Genomic DNA, 21,596 nt, shown 5'->3' on the forward strand with positions numbered 1-21,596 from the left:
TCTATCTATCTACTCAGATTGACAGCAAGTGAGCAAGTACTGGTCTCTGTGCCTGAGAATGAACTCCATTCCCTGACTTCACATTGAAGCCCTGACCCTGATCATAAGCCAAAGGCAACAATGCATGCATATATGCATCATAGGACATATATCTTAAAAAACTGTAAGAATGCAATAATGAAAAAATTTAAATCTCTTATTGGCATAGGCCAGCTGTACCATCTTTACATAAAACAGCTACAAATTTTGCAACCATGAGGGTCTTAATTATAAATGAGAATATTTATGTTTCCATAATAATGTATATTTTTAGTCTTTGAAAAGTTACACTGTTTCTTAATTTTTTTTTTTGTAGTACTGCGGCTTGTATTCAGGGCCTACACCTTGAGCCACTCCTCCTTTTTAATGGAGGGTTTTTTCGAGATAGGGTCTCGTGAACTATTTGCCTGTGCTGACTTCAAGCCTCAATCTTCCTGATCTCTGCCTCCTGACTAGCTAGGTTTACAGGTGTGAGCCACTGGTGCCAGGCTTCTTAATGTTTTCTTAACTCACCTTGTCACAGATCCATTTTCGAGGGTTTTCATCACGGAATTGTTCTCCATAAGAGGTGGAACCATACTTGCTTGATGAATGCATTAATGGGACGTACTTTTGATTTTTATGGTAGGAAGAAAATGGCAAAAACCTGAAAGAATATTTAGATAACATTTTTAATTTGATTTCTAGAGACATTTGATTTAACAAATAAGGATTTGGAGAGGCAGTATAGTATAGGGAAAATAACACTTGGTTTGGAATCAGTATACCTGGACTCTGTTTAACCCCTGTTATTGACAATCAGTGCCACTGGTTTCTATGAATATTCATTTATATTATTCAAATGATGGAAATGCTAAAACTTTCCTAATGGAATTTTTGTGAGTCTCAAATATAAGTATAGATAATGTTAAATAATGAATTTATGAATTAAAGATGCCAAATTACTCAAAATTCATCATATCAATAAAAACATTCTTAATTTTTAAGAATATATAACCCCCCAAAAAAGTACAGACAATACTCACTGAAACAAATCTTATTCAAATCTTAAATCACCCCTCCCCCTAAAATGGAGCCATTTTTGGTTGAAGTTATGAATAATGGAGCTTTTAAGTAAACCAGACCTACATTCACATAACTTTGTCTTGCTAACTCTACTCCCTAATCAAGTTGCTTGACTTCTATGAATCTTTGTTTTCATACAAGATTGCTATAAGGAATTAACAACTTAACATACACAAAGCATTTAACATAGAGACTGAAAAGAGCAAGTACCAATGAATAATGTTGGTGCTAAAAGTAGAATTATTAGTAGAAGCAACTTCCATTATTATTATTGTTACCATTATGATTACTTTTAGGTTCTCATATGATCAAAATAAAAGACCAAGTTTTCAAAATCCATGCAAACTCTCACAGAATATCTGTCTGTTGTCATATGCTTTTAGTGTAGCCTGGTGATTTGCCCAAATTCCTCACCGGAACAACTGAAATAAGAGTAAAGGAATAAAATAAGTTATAAAGCCGTAACAGAAAAAAGGACTGAAGGTAAGAAACAACAGGTGAAAACAGCAACAAAATTTTAGGAGGTGGGAAGAAGACTGACAATTTGTAACTGATAGAAAAGAGTTTAAAAAAATGAAAATTAAGCATCAGAGAAGGGAAAGTCAGAAGGTGAAAAGAGATTAACAGTCTGTATAAGGGGTAACCCCTAGGTCCCAATCCCCATTCATGTATCGATAAGAAGAGCCAATACTCAAAAATTTACACCACAGAGTTCTGCTCTAAGGCAAAGCAGACACAGTGGGAGGTTAAAGTGAGGTACCAGATGGAATCCTATGATTTTATTCCATAATCCACACATTGAATTCTTCCTTTGCTCCTCAATAATCTAAGTGAACTGAGCTAGACTTACATCTGTGAGAAGACTGATTATATCTTCTCAAATGATTTGGTTTACAGAGAAATGAGTTCAAGTCTCAATTTTGGGGGATGTCTTAGTTAAAAGGTCATATAACAGTGCAATAAAGACAGTGTAATAAAGTCTGTCAGTCAAAGAGACACTCACACACTCAGTTTCTGATCTGATTTCAGACTCTACAATTTTAAATGGATTGCTATTGGGAAAACCAACATGTAAGGTAGATACAGATAAAAACACAGAAGAGAACCTAGAAGAAATCAACATTATAATGCAGCCAACAAGAGTAAACTAAGGAATTGTTACTAACTATAACCAAAGGAGATATAGTAGCAAGGAAATAAGTGTTGGATGGTTTTTAAAAAAAATAAAAAGAGTGGAGGATCCAAGATGGTGGATAGGGTAGGAAATCAGAATCTTGAGCTCTGTGACTCCAGAAACCACCTCGAGACATGCTACACTTGGATAATTCTGATTGTTTCTAGTCAAAATGATAACCACCAATGCATGAGTTGCACATAAAATTCAAGGACTAACCCTTAAAACAGCTTTTAATTGCATCTAACAGTGGAAAAATCCCAGCACTGCAAAGCCAAGATGGTGTGTCTGCCCTGGGGGGATAAAAGCCCCCTGACCATTTCTTCCTTTTCCTTCCCTTTTTTTTCTTTCTTTTCCAAAAAGCAGAAGATAGAGCATCAATCAGAATCAAACTCTGTGACATCCTGGATGCCCAACCTATGGAAAGCTTACCTATGCCCTACCACTCTGAATCCAGTCCCAGTAAGTATCTGCCTTGAGAAAAGAGGCATGCCATCTCTCACCAGCCAGTTTCAAAGCTGCCTGCATAAATCTGCAGACTCAACAGGTAAGCAACAGGCACCACACACAACTCCCCTACTTACTCCCAGGGAACATAATTCAGCACAGCCTCTGGGCAGACTGAACCTCCCCCCTTAACAAAATGAAAAAGCATAAACAGTAAATGTAATCTAACACTGACCTTGGGGGTAGGATGGAACATTGAACCTGCCTCGGAGAATAAGGTGGGGCAAGTAGCTGAACTTTGAAGGAACTAAAGCAGGACAAATAACAAAGGCTGAGAGTGGGGGTGGGGTGACAAGCCAAACTCCCAAAGCAGGGCATGATGGATTCCTGAGTAGTCTCCTGGGACTGAGGGCAGTACTCAAAACTGAATTGCGCCCCTGCCATGCTGGGGTAGGAGCTGACCAGACAGAGTTGTAGCAGTAGGGCAACACAGCTGCTGCCTGGCAAAAACAACATGTTCCTGACCATGTTGCACAAACTGGCAGAGAGTAAACTCAGGTCCCAATTGCAACCTGCCCAGTGGATAGAAGGAACCAAACACTGCTTACAAGCTAGTCACCATGTGAGACCATTTTAGGGCTCCCACTTGTAACAGATAGCCCAAAAGACCAAGGAAAGCATGGAGAAAGAAAACTGTCCAGCCACCCCCCCCCCCAAGCTGTCCAACAAGAGGGACAGCACCCTTCCCTACAAAACCCAGAATACCAAGTGCCAATACCAGGATTAGATGCCAAAGGAATAAGTCCAGAACTTTTACCAAACAAACTGAACTTTTTGTTGTTGCTGTACCTGGTGTAACTATCACAGAGAACAGAGAAAGCATATTGAAGGCTGTAAAAGAGAAAAACAAATAACTTATAAAGGTAAACCCATCAGAATAACAAGATTTCTCAACAGAAACCTTAAAAGCAAGAAGGGCAAGGAGTAAGGTATTTCAGCACTGAAAGAAAAGAATTTCGGCCCTAGGATACTCTATCCAGCAAAACTATCATTCAAAATTGATGGAGGAATAAGTCTTCCATGATAAACAGAAACTAAAACAATATATGATCACTGAGCCACTACTACTGAAGATTCTACAAGGAATTCTGCACACAGAAGATGAAAGCAGACAAAACCACAAAAGGATGGGAAATATTAAACCACAGGAGAAGAAAAGACAAGTAATCAGTGAGTAGCACTGATTTGGCTTCAACCCCTCAAATCTTCATACAACAAAAACATCTAAATGGCAGGAGTCACCACATACCTATGAATACTAACACTGAATGTCAACGGACTCAACTCCCCATCAAAAGACAGTTTGGCAAACTGGATTAAAAAGGAAGATCTGACAATCTGTTGTTTACAAGAGACCCAACTAATTGACAGAAATGTACACTGGCTTAGGGTGAAAGGCTGGAAGAAGATTTACCAAGATAATAGCCCCATAAAACAGGGAGGGGTAGCAATGATTATATCAGACAAAGTACACTTCAAACTTACATTAGTCAACCTCAAGACAAAGAAGGTCCCTTCATACTAATAAAAGGGGTGATACAACAAAAGGAAAAAACATTTATCAACCTATATGCACCCAATGTCAGTGCACTCAACTTCATCAAACAAACACTAAAGGACTTAAAAGCACATATAGACTCTAACACAATGGTAGTGGGAGACTTTAATACCCAATAGATAGGTCATCCAGACAAAAAAAATCAACAAAGAAATCCTAGAACTAAATGATACCATAGATCAAAAGGACTTAACTGATGTCTACAGACTATTTCATCCAACAACAGCACAATATACATTCTTTTCAGCAGCCCATGGAATTTTCTCCAAATTAGACCATATCTTGGGGCACAAACCAAGCCTCAACAAATATAAGAAAACTGAAATAACCCCTTACATTCTGATAGCAATGCAATAAAACTAGAACTCACTGACAACAGCAGCAGCAGAATATACTAAAAAAATTGGAGGGTGAACAACACATTGCTTAATGATCAGTGGGTCATAGAAGAAATAAGAGAGGAAATCAAAAAGTTCCTGGAATGAAAACGAAACCTCAACCTATCAGAACCTATGGGATATAGCAAAGGCAGTCCTAAGAGGAAAGTTTATAGCCATGAGTGTATATATTATACACATAGATAGATCTCAAATAAACAACATAATGGTACATCTCAAATTCCTAGGAAAACAAGAAGCTAAATCCAAAACAAGTAGAAGGAGAGAAATAATAAAAATAAAGGCTAAAATTAACAAAATAGAGACCACAAAAACCATACAAAGAATCAACAGAACAAAAAGATGGTTTATTGAAAAAATAAACAAGATTGACAAAACCCTGGCAAATCTGACTAAGATGAGGAGGGGAAAGACCCAAATTAATAAAATTAGAAATTAAAAAGGGGAGATAACAACAAGTACCAAGGAAATCCAGGGAATCGTCAGGGACTACTTTGAGAACCTATATTCAAATAAATTGGAAAACCTTGAAGAAAAGGACAAATTTCTAGATGCTTATGACTATCCAAAACTGAACCAAGAGGATATTAACCACCTAAACAGCTCTATAACATGTAACAAAATTGAAGCAACAATAAATAGTCTCCAAAAAAGGAAAGTCCAGGAAGTGACAGATTCTCCACTGAATTCTACAAGACCTTTAAAGAAGAACTAATACCAACTCTCCTTAAGATTTTGATGAAATAGAGAGGAAAGAAAGACTGCCTAACTCATTATATGAAGCCAGTATTATACTCATTGCCAAACCAGACAAAAACACATCCAAAAAGGAGAACTATAGGCCATCGATGAAAAATCCTCAATAAAATAATGGCAAAGTGAATCCAATAACATATCAGAAAGATCATTCACCATGACCAAGTCAGCTTCATCACAGGGATGCAGGAGTGGTTCAACATATGCAAATCTGTAAATGTAATATAGCACATTAATAGAAGCAAAGATAAAAACCACTTGATCATCTTAATAGATGCATAAAAAGCCTTTGATAAGATTCAACACCACTTCATGATAAAAAACGCTAAGAAAACTTGGAATAGAAGGAATGTACTTCAACATTATAAAGGCTATATATGACAAACCTATAGCCAACATCATACTTAATGGAGAAAAACTGAAAACATTTCCTCCAAAATCAGGAATGAGACAAAGGTGCCCATTCTCCCCACTCCTATTCAAGATAGTCCTGGAATTCCTAGCCAGAGCAATAATGCAAGAAGAAGTGATAAAAGGAATACACATAGGTAAAGAAACTATCAAAGTATCCCTATTTGCAGATGACATGATCCTATACCTCAAAGACCCAAAAAACTCTACCCAAAAACTCCTAGACACCATAAACAGCTTCAGCAATGTGGCAGGATATAAAATCAACTTACAAAAATCAGTAGCTTTTCTATACACAAACAATGAACAAATTAAGAAAGAATATATGAAAACAATTCCATTCACAACAGCCTCAAAAAAAATCAAATACTTAGTAGTAAACTTAATAAAGAATGTGAATGACCTCTACAAGGAGAACTACAAACCTCTGAAGAAAGAGACTGAGGAAGACTACAGAAGGTAGAAAGATATCCCATGCTCATGGATTGGTAGAATCAACATAGTAAAAAATGGCTATACCACCAAAAGCAATCTACATGTTCAACACAATTCCCATCAAAATCCCAATGATATTCATCACAGAGATTGAAAAAATCTACCCTAAAGTTCATTTGGAAACACAAGAGACCACAAGTAACAAAGGCAATACTCAGCAAAAAGAGCAACGCTGGAGGTATCACAATACCCGACCTTCAAACTATATTACGGAACCATAGCAATAAAAACAGTATGGTACTGGCACAAAAACAGATATGAAGACCAGTGGAACAGAATAGAGGACCCAGTTATGAATCTACACAGCTATGCCCACCTTATTTTTGACAAAAGTGCCAAAAAAATATGATGGAGAACAGACAGTGTCTTCAACAAATGTTACTGGGAAAAGTGTTTATCTGCCTGCAGAAAACTGAAACTAGATTCGTGTCTATCACCCTGCACTAATATCAACTCAAAGTGGATTAAGGAACTTAATATCAGACCAGAAACTCTGAAGTTAGTACAGGAAAGAGCAGGGAATATGCTGGAAGCAATAGGTATCAGCAAGGACTTTTTCAATAGAACTCCAGCAGCCCAGCAACTAAGAGAAAGGATGGACAAATGGGACTTCATGAAATTAAACAGCTTCTGCACAACAAAAGAAATGGTCTCTAAACTGAAGAGACCACCTACAGAGTGGGAGAAAATATTCACTGGCTATCCATCAAAGGACTGATAACCAGAATATACAGGGAGCTCAAAAGACTAAACTCCCCTCAAACCAACAACCCTATAAAGAAAATAGGCAGCTGAACTAAACAGAACATTTTCAAAGGAAAAGAAGTCTAAATGGCTAAAAAACACATGAAAAAATGCTCACTATCCCTGACCATAAAGGAAATGCAAATCAAAGTCACACTAAGATTCTACCTCACTCCTGTTAGAATTGCTACCATCAAGAACACCACCATCAACAAATGTTGGCAAGGATGTGGGGAAAAAGGAACCCTCTTACACTGCTGGTGGGAATGGAAACTAGTACAACTACTCTGGAAAAACATTTGGAGGCTACTTAAAAATCTAAACATTGATCTACCATATGATCCAGCAATACCACTCTTGGGGATATACCCAAAAGAATGTGACACAGGTTACTCCAGAGGCACCTGAACACCCATGTTTACTGCAGCACTATTCACAATAGCCAAGCTATGGAAACAACCAAGATGCTCCACTACTGACGAATGGATCAAGAAAATGTGGTATTTATACACAATGGAATTTTATGCAGCCATGAAGAAGAACAAAATGTTATCATTCGCAGGTAAATGGATGGAATTGGAGAACATCATTCTGAGTGAGGTTAGCCTGGCCCAAAAGACCAAAAATCATATGTTCTCCCTCATATGTGGACATAAGATCAAGGGCAAACACAACAATGGGATTGGACTTTGAGCACATGATAAAAGCGAGAGCACACAAGGGAGGGGTGAGGATAGGTAAGACACCTAAAAAATTAGCTAGCATTTGCTGCCCTTAACGCAGAGAAACTAAAGCAGATACCTTAAAAGCAACTGAGGCCAATAGGAAAAGGGGACCAGGAACTAGAGAAAAGGTTAGATCAAAAAGAATTAACCTAGAAGGTAACACACATGCACAGGAAATCATTGCAAGTGAACTCCCTGTACAGCTATCCTTATCTCAACTAGTAAAAACCCTTGGTCCTTCCTATTATTGCTTATACTCTCTCTTCAACAAAATTAGAGATAAGGGCAAAATAGTTTCTGCCAGGTAGCAAGGGGTAAGGGGGGTGGGTGGAAGGAAGAGGGGAGAAATGACCCAAACACTGTATGCACATATGAATAAAATTTTAAAAAAAGAAAGAAAATGAGGTATTTATATACAATGGAATTTTATTCAGCCACAAAGAAGAATGAAACTTTTCGTTCGCAGGTAAATGGCTGGAACTGGAGAATATCACCTTAAGTGAAGTTAGTCAGGCTCAGAAGTACATTTTTCTTTTGCATCTAAAAAATTTGCTTTCTCAAGGGAATGAAGACAAGGCTGAATGAGTATATATTTTCCTGACCATAAATTAATTCTACTTTCTTTTATCCACAATGTTTCATTAAATAACGTGTATGCGTATTCTTAAGTGTGTGTATATATTCATAGGTCATATATATATGTTGAAAAAAATTTGGATGTTTTATAAATAATTTAAAAATGATATTTATCTTCACATTAATGAAGAAATTATTTAGCACACAAATGGGATTGGCCAATAAAACCCATGGAAACCCTAAAAATCACAAATCACTTTAGTTTAAAATCAAACTTTGGAAAATTATCAATTTAAAAATATTATATTTTATATGTTTCAAGTACATATTTAATTGTACTTCATACTTTTGTTTTTAATTAATTGAACATGATGCTACAAAAGATATGGATTGGCTGATTATTCTTATTTGTCTTAGCAAAGATCTGGAAAAAATTCTGAAAAATAATGTCAAGACATAATGGTATACACAAACAAATCAGTACTCAAACATCCACTCAGTTATAGGAGAATTGGTAGAGATCTTGAGAAGCAAAACTTAAAAAAGTAATCAATTAGCTTCAGGGAAAATAGGTCCATTGTCATGGACATTGAAGATTTATGCACTTAATATGTTTTCAAATAAGAACACTAACAAATTACACTTATCTTTTTTCTCTCACAACTCTCTTTCACTTCCCTCTTTTCATAGAGTCCCTTACAATTCTAGGTTTTCCATCATTCCATTTATTTTACTATCAGATAATTCAGATCTTCAAATTAAGAAGCTCTACAGCCTGTTGATTTGAGCCTAAATTCTCAAATCTTGCTGTCAGCCTTCTTAGAATGCACTTGATCTGTTCTGTCTTCTCCACTCCCTACCTGTGGTTCTATTGATGCCATTCCCCTTTCTGTCTGTCTTTTCCCTTCCTACCTCTATGCCTCTCTGTATGCTCCTCTTCCTCAAATGCTGGTCAACACACTGCTCATCTTTGCAAACACAGCTGAGCACCCAGCTCTCCTAGGCAGCTAAATCCACACACTTCAACCCACACTGATTTCTCTATTGTCTAAATATTTATTCATTCAACAAACATTAGGTGAAATGCTTTTATATATGAAGTACTTTGAAAAACATAGGAACATAATGATGGAAGATGCAGTATACCCAAATGGAATTCACCTTATATATAGGGGATGGGAAATAAGATATAAAGCATAAGTTCAATGAAGTAAAGATTTGTGGTGGATGTGTGCACAACAGGCAATTAATGCACAGAGAAAGGCTTAGGTTTGTTTGTGCGTGTGTGTATGTGGGTGTGGGGTGTTATTGACAGAGACCTGGGGGTGGGCATTAGATGTGGAGAAGTTGTCTCCCTAGAACTTGTATGCTAGAACTGACTATGGAAAGACAAGTAGGGATCTTCAAGTCAGGAAACTGGTGAAGGTTATTTTAGACAGAGAAAAAAAAAAACCCAATAAATACAAAGACTGGAGGTGAGTTAAAGCAAAAAAGGAATTCTGAAGAGATTAAAAAGGATTCAACACAGCTACAAAATTGAGTTATTTTGAAAGAAGCTAAGTACTTCAGTACACACAGATTGGTGTTGAGATTCCCCAGAGAGAACTGCAGAGTAATATATGATAGACCCTTTGTAAATTATAAGGTATCTTTTTTTTTAGATATGAATTCTGATTGCCTGATAAAATTGCTATCCAAGCCACAATGAACTCTGCCTTAGGTAACTTATTTTAAAAGCAGACATGTTGATGGAGATTTATAGATACTAAGATACTTGGCTATGGAATGGGTCTCAGACACCAAACATGTCATAGATCAGCCACCTCTCTGATAAAGTGCTTCTAGTACAATATATGCACTGAGTACAAAGCAAGATAAAGGCACACTTTATTACAAGGTAGGAATTTGGCTACAGATGCAATAAATTCTCCAATGAATTACTCAAGAGCATACATGTAGGTATTTTTGTCTAGGCTGGCAGCAGTGGAATCAGCAAGCTACAACAAGCCCCTCCCAAAATTTGCAGCAGAGATTACATAATCCAACACTTCCTGAAGTTGAGATTGGTCCTGGATCTACCCTCATTGTCTTTAGTGGAAATATTATGTGTTCATGTATGAAAATGGAAAAATGAGACATGTTGAAATTATTCCAGGAATGGGGTCGGAGGAGATAAAGGAGAATGATGGAGGGAGTGAATGCAACTATGATATATCGTAAGAACTTCTGTAAATGTCACAATGTACTCCAATACAACAATAATATACTAAAAAAAAGAGCTAGCAAAAATCAGAGATATGCTAAGATTTGTTTCTTAAGAGAAAAACAGATTCTTTTCCCTTGTATAAGGTATGGATCAGTGGCCATTTCATTTCTGGAGACATCATGGCATCACTCCGCTCCTGATGAGTATTCGTCCTTGAAATAAGAGTAGTAGGAAAGGGACTAGAGACAAGGGATGGGAACATTCCATACATTGCTGACAAAAGAGGCACTTTGCTTTTACTTTAATGGGTAACAAGATACGAATTAAGGCTCAAGAATCAATTCATCTCTTGTCCCCATAAGGATCCCTGTCTAATTGCATGGAAACCAGGCCCTTCAAAAAACCCCTTTTGCTTCCAGCCATGAGGTGAAGGCTTCTTATGCTGTGTGCTCCCACCATGATGTGCTGCCTTACCATAGTTCCCAAACCAACAGGCAACGGACCATAGACTAAAACCTCTAAAATGCATCCAAAACACCCTTTCCTCTTTTTAAGTTCATTATCTCACTATTTTGTTATTGTAATAGGAAGCTAACACCATCAGTAAATGTTAAGTATATAATAAAGAATTAATACTTTGATTCATAATTAATTCAATCAATCAGGTATGTCTAAATAACTATCTGTTCAATACATTGTGCTAGACACTATGAATATAAAAAGTCAATAGGAAGATGCTCACCAGATACTCTTAAACTTAATTAGGGAAGACAATCATATAAAGGAAGGGGCAGTGAAGCTTCATGATAGAAGCAAAACAAGACGTATAAGGGAGAGAACATTGAGGGCAACATGGAACCTAATCTTGAACAGATGAGTCAGATTTCATTAGGTAGGAATGGAAGCTGAGAAAAAGGGTACAAGGAAGGGACTTTATGATGAGCAGAGGTGAAAGACTGGAAATAGATATATGTGGAGTCTGTAAGTATGTAGCTAATTTACAAGGGAATTAAAATATGCTGGGTGTGTGAAATGAAGAGTCTAAATTGTAATAGATCATTGCCATGTAAGAATGTCAGCCTGCTGTCCTGGATCTTCTGATTTGTAATGTAAGCTGAAAATTTTGGAGTTTTAAAAGATTTAATTACCATCTTAATTACCTTCTGTTTAAGTTTTAGAAAATTATAGGATCCAAATACATACTTGGAGGCTATATGCAGTTCAGAAACTACTAGCTTGCAATCTCTGATTTAGACTTTATAAGTGAGCATATCTAGTCCTCCCAATGATTTCAAAGTCTTTGACAAGATAAACTGAATCTTAAACTATTGGGCAGACCCACAAATCACCAGTAATTATTCTTAAGAAGTTGTGAACATACACCAAAGATATACCAAAGTAACTTCAAAAGCAGAATATCGATTCTACAATAGATAGGTGAATAACTGCAATTATTAGCAAGATTCTAAAATGTATTGTTAAAATAAAGTTCTTGAAAATGGTACTATTATCAAATATTTATCTACATACAGCATATATATCACATAAATATTACATATACACATCTATCACCATGGGTAAGACTAAAATTTTAGATGAGGTATATATGAAGTTTGGCAAAGAATTTGATAAGCTCTTTCTTGATTTCCTTAAGAAAATATAGCAGAAATAAGACTATGTGATAACTAAAGGAGAAAGAAAATGTTAGCAATGAATGACTTCCCAAAGGCCAGAGATAATATATTCTTTTAGTCTTTATTGAACTTGAACCCTGTATGAAGTTATTCATCCACTCCTTGTAGTGGATTCTCCTCTCCTTTGATATGCACAATACATCCTGGCTCTCTTTATTGCTTTCTTAGTTTCTAGACTGACTCGTTATTTTCTGCCAATAGTTTAAATTAATCAGAACTGTGCATTAGAATCACCTGGGCATATCTTCGAAATGTATATACCTATTGAGCTGAAATATCTGTGATTGAGACTCTGAAATTGATATGTATATAACTTTAAACCTCAAGGTGATATAGTTAAGTAACCCTGACTAAGAACCACTGCCCTAACATTAAAGCAATTCCCAGAAATCTGTACTTAATCTTTTCTTTATAGTTTCTCCTGGGGGATCCTTCCACCAAGGTTTTACATTAATGATTTCTCAATTTTTATCTCCAAATACAATGTCTTTAACTTAAGAGCACTATTTTCAAATGATCTCTAGGAATATTTATCTAGCTCTACAATAAGAGGCTCAAATAGAGCTGCTCCCAAATTAAACTCATAGTCAAATCTATGTTATAAAACCTGCAATGCTTTTTGTATTTTTTTCTTAGTTAAGTAAGGACATCACCCCCTACCCTGTCACCTAGTCAGAAGCCAACAATTCAAGTTTCTGGGGGATCCCCTGCCTTTGCACTCCTCAACCAGGAAATCCTGATCACAGCCCTACTCTCAAAACACTGCATTTGCTAGAATGTGGTGCACCTCTGTTATTTGTTAAGGTAACCTATCCATTAAATTTAACACATATTTGTTGTCTACTGTGTTCCAAGTTACGCCTTGGGCAGGCCAGTTTTATAATATGAGCAAAACAGATCCTCTCTTGGGGATCTGAACTAAAAAACAGAATTAGCTGTGGTTCTAGAGTAGAAGGTAATGTTGTCCTCAGACCTGTGGTAGTAACTTCAGTGCAAACCAAAGTATCATAGTAAAAAAAATTTGTGATTTTTGAGTCAGTAGATAAAACTAGTCAGTAGAGAAGCAGCAGAAAAAGAAAAGAGCCGAGATGCCACCAAAGGAAGAAAACCATGTCCTGATAGTCCCCTGGATAATAATTTTAGCATGGTTTTTCTTTAATTCTTTATATCTATATAAGATTCCTTTATATGTTGTCTTTTAAACATAAGCTTAATTTCTTGAGTCATTTTGAATGGATCTTTGTTCTTTGCAACTAAGAAAGCTCTGAGACAGTAATCCTAAATTCATTTGTGTCTTTAACCACATTGTGTTGGCCCCTAAATCCTGCTTAGGGTGTGTTATGGTTTGAATATGGAATGTCCCCCCACAGGCTAATAGGTTGAAGGCTTGGTTCCCAGCTGGTAATACTCTTATAAGAGTTGTTGGAAACTTCAGGAGATAGGACCCAGCTGGAGGAAGAACGCCACTGGGAATGCGTCCTTGGGGAATATATCTTGTCCTGGGCCCCTCCTCATTCTCTGTGTCTGCTTTCTATCCACTGTAAGGTGAACAACTGTCTCTACCATGTCCTTCTGACATGATGCTCTGCCTCACCACAGCCCAGAAACAACAGAGCCAGGCAACCATTGGTTAAAACCTCTGAAACTGAGCAAAAATAAATCTTTCCTCCTTCTAAGTTGTTTTGCTCAGGTATTTGTCATAGCAATGAAAAGCTGATTAACACAGGGTTTATTGAAGTCTAACTAGAAAGTAGTTTGTCACACTTTCTCTTTTCTCCATTACCAGTGTCTCCATCCTATTTGCAAGTCCTCTTTATTTTGAATCTGAACTATGGCAACATTTAGATAAGCAGTCTCCATTTCCAGTGACTCACATTTCAAAGCCATCTGCATAGGTAGCAGAGTGATTTCTTACTTTTACAATGTTTCTTCAGGCTAAGGTCCTAATATTTTGTCTTGGTACACGTAACCCTTTAGAGACTACAATCTTAACTTTCTATCTCACTTCTCCCACATTGTGTGAGGTACCAAAAGAGCTAAGCCTCAACAGATACCCCAGAGAGCAAACTGGAATCCCCATGAGCTGTGCACTTGGCCCACAGTGATGGATTTGCACCTGTGCCACTTCCTCTGGGATATTGTCTTTGCTCTGCCTGGCCAAATTCTATTCATTCTTCAAGTCTCTTCTGATTCTCCACACAATTTTAAATACTAAATTGAAATACATCAAGAATTCTATGAGAATGTATGAAGGCTGTGAAATAACAAAATCTGGGGTATTAAAAATGCCATAGCAATACAAGGATGTATGTAAGTATGACCTACAGAATTATCTGTCTTTCACAAAAGTAATTATGCTTCATCTGCTACTAAAAGTCAATCAATAAATGTTTCCTTGGCATATGTTAAGCACCATATTAGGAAGAGTACTTAGAATATGACAAAGCCTAACCCAAAAGACTAAAAGTATCTTTGGGTGATTTGTCTGATTTCATACACTGACAGTATTTGCAATATTCTCAGCTATTCCAATTCCAATGTATTCCAAATTATCAAATTGCAATGGTGTTAAAAATCTTAAACTGCTATAGACTTAGATGTCTATAAGAACAGAAATACAGACACAAGATTCCAAGATGGCGGCTAGAGGGAGGAAGCAGAAAGCGAGCCTCCTATAGTGAAATCTTGGAGAGATGCTGGAGACACACTATGCAGGCATAATCACTGAGAAGAGGCAAAACTTTGACCCCTCCACACCTCCAGCTGGCGCAGAGAATCTCCACTTCACATTAAACGGAGAAATCAGGAGGGCCCCCGGGCTGCCAGTCACCCACGCCCAGATGGCTTGGGAAGATGCAGACAAGGTGAGCTTCACGGTACTGCGGTACTCCCACAGACAAGTCTGGACCAGAGTCCCCTGGACAGACCGACCCTCACCCGGGGAAAAAAGAGAAACTGAGTAATAAGCAATAAAAGCAATAAAGACACGTGGGAAAGAGGGTGGGGTGCCCTGAGCGCCGAAGATTGGGGGAAGGGAATCCTTCCTGGGACTGTAAATAAACAAGCCAGGCAGGCAGGAGAGGCTCTGGTGGGAGCAGGGGTGCGCCCAGCAACCAGGAGCGGGAAAGCTGGTGAGAGTGGCGGAGGGAGGAAAACTCCACAGGAGAGGAGGGAAGACCCACCTCCCACATGAACTATAAATAAACATGCAAGCCTGACAACACCGGTGCAGTGTCACCTTTCCCAGTGCTTGGAAAGGGGAAAGCTTGTAGCAGAGGCTCACAGGAAAACTCTGAGTAAACAACACCTGCAGGGCTAGGTGAGTGCTAAGCTCACCCCAGAGATCTGCATAAATAACGCCTCCAGCAACAGCAGGCTGACAGCAGTGGGCAGGCAAGCCACAGCTGCAGATACCATTCTCAGAACTGTCTCCAGACTCTTTTTTTTTCTTTGTCTCCCTACCTTTGATGAGAGAACAACTGAATTACACCTGTAAGCTGAAAAACTTACTGAAACTGTATTGCATTTGAACTTGGGACACTTGGTGGAATGTTTTTTGAGCGTGTGTGTGCAGTTTTGTTCTACTTTATGTGTCCCCTTTGATGAGACAACTACAGAACAACATCTGAGGCACCATCTCCAGGATTGGAGACTGAGACAGACACCCAAATTATTAAGACTGAAACTTCATTGCATTTGAACTTGGAGGTTTTTTGGTTTTTTTAAATTTTCTGTTTTTTCATTTTATTTTAATAAATTTTTATATATAGATTTTTCTTTCATTTACTTATTTTTTATTTTTATTCTTATCTTTATTTTTTTTATTTTTGATTTTCAATCCTCTCTCTGTCTCTCTAATGTCTGTTCAGCTTACTGTGAATTAGTACACTAAGCTCCCTGTTTATACCTTTGAAACCTTCTTGTCTGATACCTTGTTCTGTTTTCTCCTTCCAATCTGTGTATTTGTTTTTCTCATTTCTTTAACTTCTTGCTTTCCATCTCAGCTCACCCTTCCATTCTAAATATTACCATTGTTATTATTACAAGCTAGAAAATACTTAACTGCACACAGTACACGGACAGTAACAACACCAAAGACAATGACGGGAAGACAGAAAAAACAGGGAAACCAGTTTCCCCACAGCAAAAAAAATTAGTACAGGAACCAGAGGGGAATGAAGAAAACAGGTACTCAGATCCAGACTCCAACAAAATGAAGATAAACTATGCCAAAGGACCCAATGAAGCCCACAAGAATAATTTAAAAGAAGACATACTGCAAGTACTCAATGAAAATTTTATAGAGATGATACTGGATAGGGTCAACCAAAATGTACAGGAGACACTCAAGAAATTCCAAGACAACGAAAATAGAGAATTTGAAAAAGCAAAAGAAGAAATAAAGGAAACCATAGAAGCACTGTATAAACACCAAAGTGAAACAGAGAACACGATGAATAAACAGATAAATGAACTCAGGACAAAAATAGACAACATTAAAGAGGAAACCACCCAGGATATGGAAAACCTCAGAAAAAAGAACGAAACAGAACTGCAAAACAAAACGGAAGGCCAATCCAGCAGAATAGAACAAACAGAAGACAGAATCTCAGAACTTGAAGATGAAATGGTAATTAAAGGAAAAACCGAAGAACTATTAATTAAACAACTCAAGACCTGTGAAAAGAAAGTGCAAGAACTCACTAACTCCATCAAAAGACCAAACTTGAGAATCATGGGCATTGAAGAAGGAGAAGAGGTGCAAGCAAAGGGAATGCGTAATATATTCAACAAAATAATAATGGAAAATTTCCCAAATCTAGAGAAAGATATTCCCATACAAATGTAAGAGGCCTCCAGGACACCAAAGACCAGATTAAAATAGAACTACCCCATGACATATCATCATTAAAACAAGTTCAGAAACTAAGGAAAGAATATTGAAGGCTGTAAGAGAGAAAAAACAAGTAACATACAAAGGTAAACCCATCAAAATCACAGCAGACTTCTCAACAGAAACATTAAAAGCAAGAAGAGCGTGGGGTGAGATCTTCTGGGCACTGAATGAAAAGAACTTCAACCCCAGGATACTCTACCCAGCAAAACTATCATTTAAAATAGATGGAGCAATAAAACTCTTCCATGATAAGCAGAAACTAAAACAATATGTGACCACAAAGCCACCACTACAAAGGGTTCTTCAAGGGATTCTGCACACAGAAAGTGAAACCCAACTTAACCATGAAAAGACAGGCAGCACCAAACCACAGGAAAAGAAAAAGCAAGACAGTAGAGAGTAACCTCAACTTAGGTACACACAATCAAACCTTCAAACAACTAAGACAACTAAATAACAGGAATCGCCACATACCTATCAGTACTAACACTTAATGTTAACGGACTTAATTCACCCATCAAAAGGCACCGCTTGACGAAATGGATTAAAAAGGAAGATCCAACAATTTGTTGCTTACAGGAGACCCATCTCACTGACAGAAATAAGCATAGGGTAAGGATGAAAGGCTGGAAGAAGATTTACCAAGCCAATGGCCCCCGAAAACAGGCAGTAGTAGCAATATTTATCTCTGACAAAGTAGACTTCAAATCTACATTGATCAAACGAGATAAAAAAGGACATTCCATACTAATAAAAGGGGAAATAGACCAAAAGGAAATAATAATTATCAACCTGTATGCACCCAATGTCAACGCACCCAATTTCATCAAACAAACCCTGAAAGACCTAAAAGCATATATAAATGCCAACACAGTGGTTGTGGGAGACTTTAACACCCCATTATCATCACTAGATAAGTCATCCAAACAAAAAATCAATAAAGAAATCCAAGATCTAAAATATGCAATAGATCAAATGGGACCTAGTTGATGTCTACAGAACATTTCATCCAACTTCTACACAATATACATTCTTCTCAGCAGCCCATGGAACCTTCTCCAAAATAGATCATATCCTAGGGCACAATGCAAGTCTCAGCAAATATAAGAAAATAGAAATTATACCGTGCATACTATCTGATCACAATGCAGTAAAAGTAGAACTCAACAACAAAAGTAAAGATGAAAAACATGCAAACAGCTGGAAACTAAATAACTCATTACTTAATGAACAATGGATGATTGATGAAATAAAAGAGGAAATTAAAAAGTTCCTGGAAGTCAATGAAAATGAAAACACAACCTACTGGAACCTATGGGACACAGCTAAGGCAGTCCTGAGAGGAAAGTTTATAGCCATGAGTGCATATATTAATAAGACTGAAAGATCTCAAATCAAGACCTAATGATACATCTCAAACTCCTAGAAAAACAAGAACAAGCAAATCCCAAAACAAATAGAAGGAGAGAAATAATAAAAATAAGAGCTGAAATCAACAAAATAGAAACCAAAAAAACCATACAAAGAATTAATTTAACAAAAAGTTGGTTCTTTGAAAAAATAAACAAGATCGATAGACCCCTGGCAAACCTGACTAAAATGAGGAGAGAAAAAACCCAAATTAGTAGAATCAGGAATGCAAAAGGGGAGGTAACAACAAACACCATGGAAGTCCAGGAAATCATCAGAGACTCCTTTGAGAACCTATATTCAAATAAATTTGAAAATCATAAAGAAATGGATAGATTTCTAGATACATATGACCATCCAAAACTGAACCAAGAGGAAATTAATCACCTGAATAGACCAATAACACAACATGAAATTGAAGCAGCAATCAAGAGTCTCCCCAAAAAGAAAAGTCCAGGACCTGATGGATTCTCTGCTGAATTCTATCAAACCTTTAAAGAAGAACTGATACCAACCTTCCTTAAACTGTTCCATGAAATAGAAAGGGAAGGAAAACTGCCAAACACATTTTATGAAGCCAGTATTACACTTATCCCAAAACCAGGCAAAGACATCTCCAAAAAGAAGAACTATAGGCCAATCTCCTTAATGAACATTGCCGCAAAAATCCTCAACAAAATAATGGCAAATCGAATTCAACAACACATCAAAAAGATTATTCACCACGACCAAGTAGGCTTCATCCCAGGGATGCAGGGGTGGTTCAACATATGAAAATCAATAAACGTAATAAACCACATTAACAGAAGCAAAGACAAGAACCACTTGATCATCTCAATAGATGCAGAAAAAGCCTTTGATAAGATCCAACATCATTTCATGATAAAAGCTCTAAGAAAACTAGGAGTAGAAGTAAAGTACCTCAACATTATAAAAGCTATATATGACAAACCTACAGCCAGCATTATATTTAATGGAGAAAAACTGAAACCATTCCCTCTAAAATCAGGAACCAGACAAGGATGCCCACTATCTCCACTCCTATTCAACATAGTACTGGAATTCCTAGCCAGAGCAATTAGGCAAGAAGAAGGAATAAAAGGAATACAAATAGGTAAAGAAACTGTCAAAATATCCCTATTCGCAGATGACATGATCCTATACCTTAAAGACCCAAAAAACTCTACTCAGAAGCTTCTAGACATTATTAATAGCTATAGCAAGGTAGCAGGACATACAATCAACATAGAAAAATCATTAGCATTTCTATACACTAACAATGAGCAAATTGAAAAAGAATGTATGAAACAATTCCATTTATAGTAGCCTCAAAAAAAATCAAATACCTAGGTGTAAACCTAACAAAAGATGTGAAATACCTCTACAAGGAAAACTATACACGTCTAAAGAAAGAGATTGAGGAAGACTATAGAAAGTGGAGAGATCTCCCATGCTCATGGATTGGTAGAATCAACATAGTAAAAATGTCGATACTCCCAAAAGTAATCTACATGTTTAATGCAATTCCCATCAAAATTCCAATGACATTCATTAAAGAGATCAAAAAATCTACTGTGAAATTTATATGGAAACACAGGAAACCACGAATAGCCAAGGCAATACTCAGTCAAAAGAACAATGCTGGAGGTATCACAATACCTGACTTCAAACTATATTACAAAGCAATAACGATAAAAGCAGCATGGTACTGGCACAAAAACAGACATGAAGACCAGTAGAACAGAATAGTGGACCCAGATAAGAAGCCACACAACTATAACCAACTTATCTTTGACAAAGGAGCTAAAAATATACAATGGAGAAATAGCAGCCTCTTCAACAAAAACTGCTGGGAAAACTGGTTAGCAGTCTGCAAAAAACTGAAACTAGATCCATGTATATCACCCTATACCAAGATTAACTCAAAATGGATCAAGGATCTTAATATCAGACCACAAACTCTAAAGTTGATACAGGAAAGAGTAGGAAATACCCTGGAGTTAGTAGGTATAGGCAAGAACTTTCTCAACGAAACCCCAGCAGCACAGCAACTAAGAGATAGCAGAGATAAATGGGACCTCATAAAACTAAAAAGCTTCTGTTCATCAAAAGAAATGGTCTCTAAACTGAAGAGAACACCCACAGAGTGGGAGAAAATATTTGCCAGCTATACATCAGACAAAGGACTGATAACCAGAATATATAAGGAACCTAAAAAACCAGAATATATAGAGATGCTCACCATCTCTAGCAATAAAGGAAATGCAAATTAAAACCACACTAAGATTCCACCTCACCCGTTAGAATAGCCATCATTAGCAACACCACGAACAACAGGTGTTGGCGAGGATGCAGGGAAAAAAGGAACCCTCTTACACTGTTGGTGGGAATGTAAACTAGTACAACCACTCTGGAAAAAAATTTTGAGACTACTTAAAAAGCTAGACATTGATCTACCATTTGATCCAGCAATACCATTCTTGGGGATATATCCAAAAGACTGTGACACAGGTTACTTCAGAGGCACCTGCACACCCATGTTTATTGTGGCACTATTCACAATAGCCAAGTTATGGAAACAGCCAAGATCCCCCACCACCGATGAATGGATTAAGAAAATGTGGTATCTATACACAATGGAATTTTATGCAGCCATGCAGAAGAATGAAATGTTACCATTCGCTGGTAAATGGATGGAATTGGAGAACATCATTCTGAGTGAGGTTAGCCTGGCCCAAAAGACCAAAAATCGTATGTTCTCCCTTATATGTGGACATTAGATCAAGGGCAAACACAACAAGGGGATTGGACTTTGAGTACATGATAAAAGCTTTAGCACACAAGGGAGGGGTGAGGATAGGTAAGACACCTAAAAAATTAGCTAGCATTTGCTGCCCTTAATGCAGAGAAACTAAAGCAGATACCTTAAAAGCAACTGAGG

The 21,596-nt window shown here is 37.2% G+C and overlaps 1 protein-coding gene across 1 annotated transcript in view; it reads right to left on the bottom strand.

The window, feature by feature from the left end:
- The window catches only part of Spata17 (spermatogenesis associated 17), a 203,674-nt gene that overhangs the window by 49,990 nt on the left and 132,088 nt on the right, over positions 1-21,596 (bottom strand). The window contains exon 9 of the mRNA XM_074048977.1: positions 553-685. Coding sequence (XP_073905078.1) covers positions 553-685 — 133 coding nt within the window. The remainder of the gene's footprint in view (positions 1-552; positions 686-21,596) is intronic.

The sequence above is a fragment of the Castor canadensis genome, chromosome 11, assembly GCF_047511655.1.
Source record: "Castor canadensis chromosome 11, mCasCan1.hap1v2, whole genome shotgun sequence".
NCBI lineage: Eukaryota > Metazoa > Chordata > Mammalia > Rodentia > Castoridae > Castor > Castor canadensis.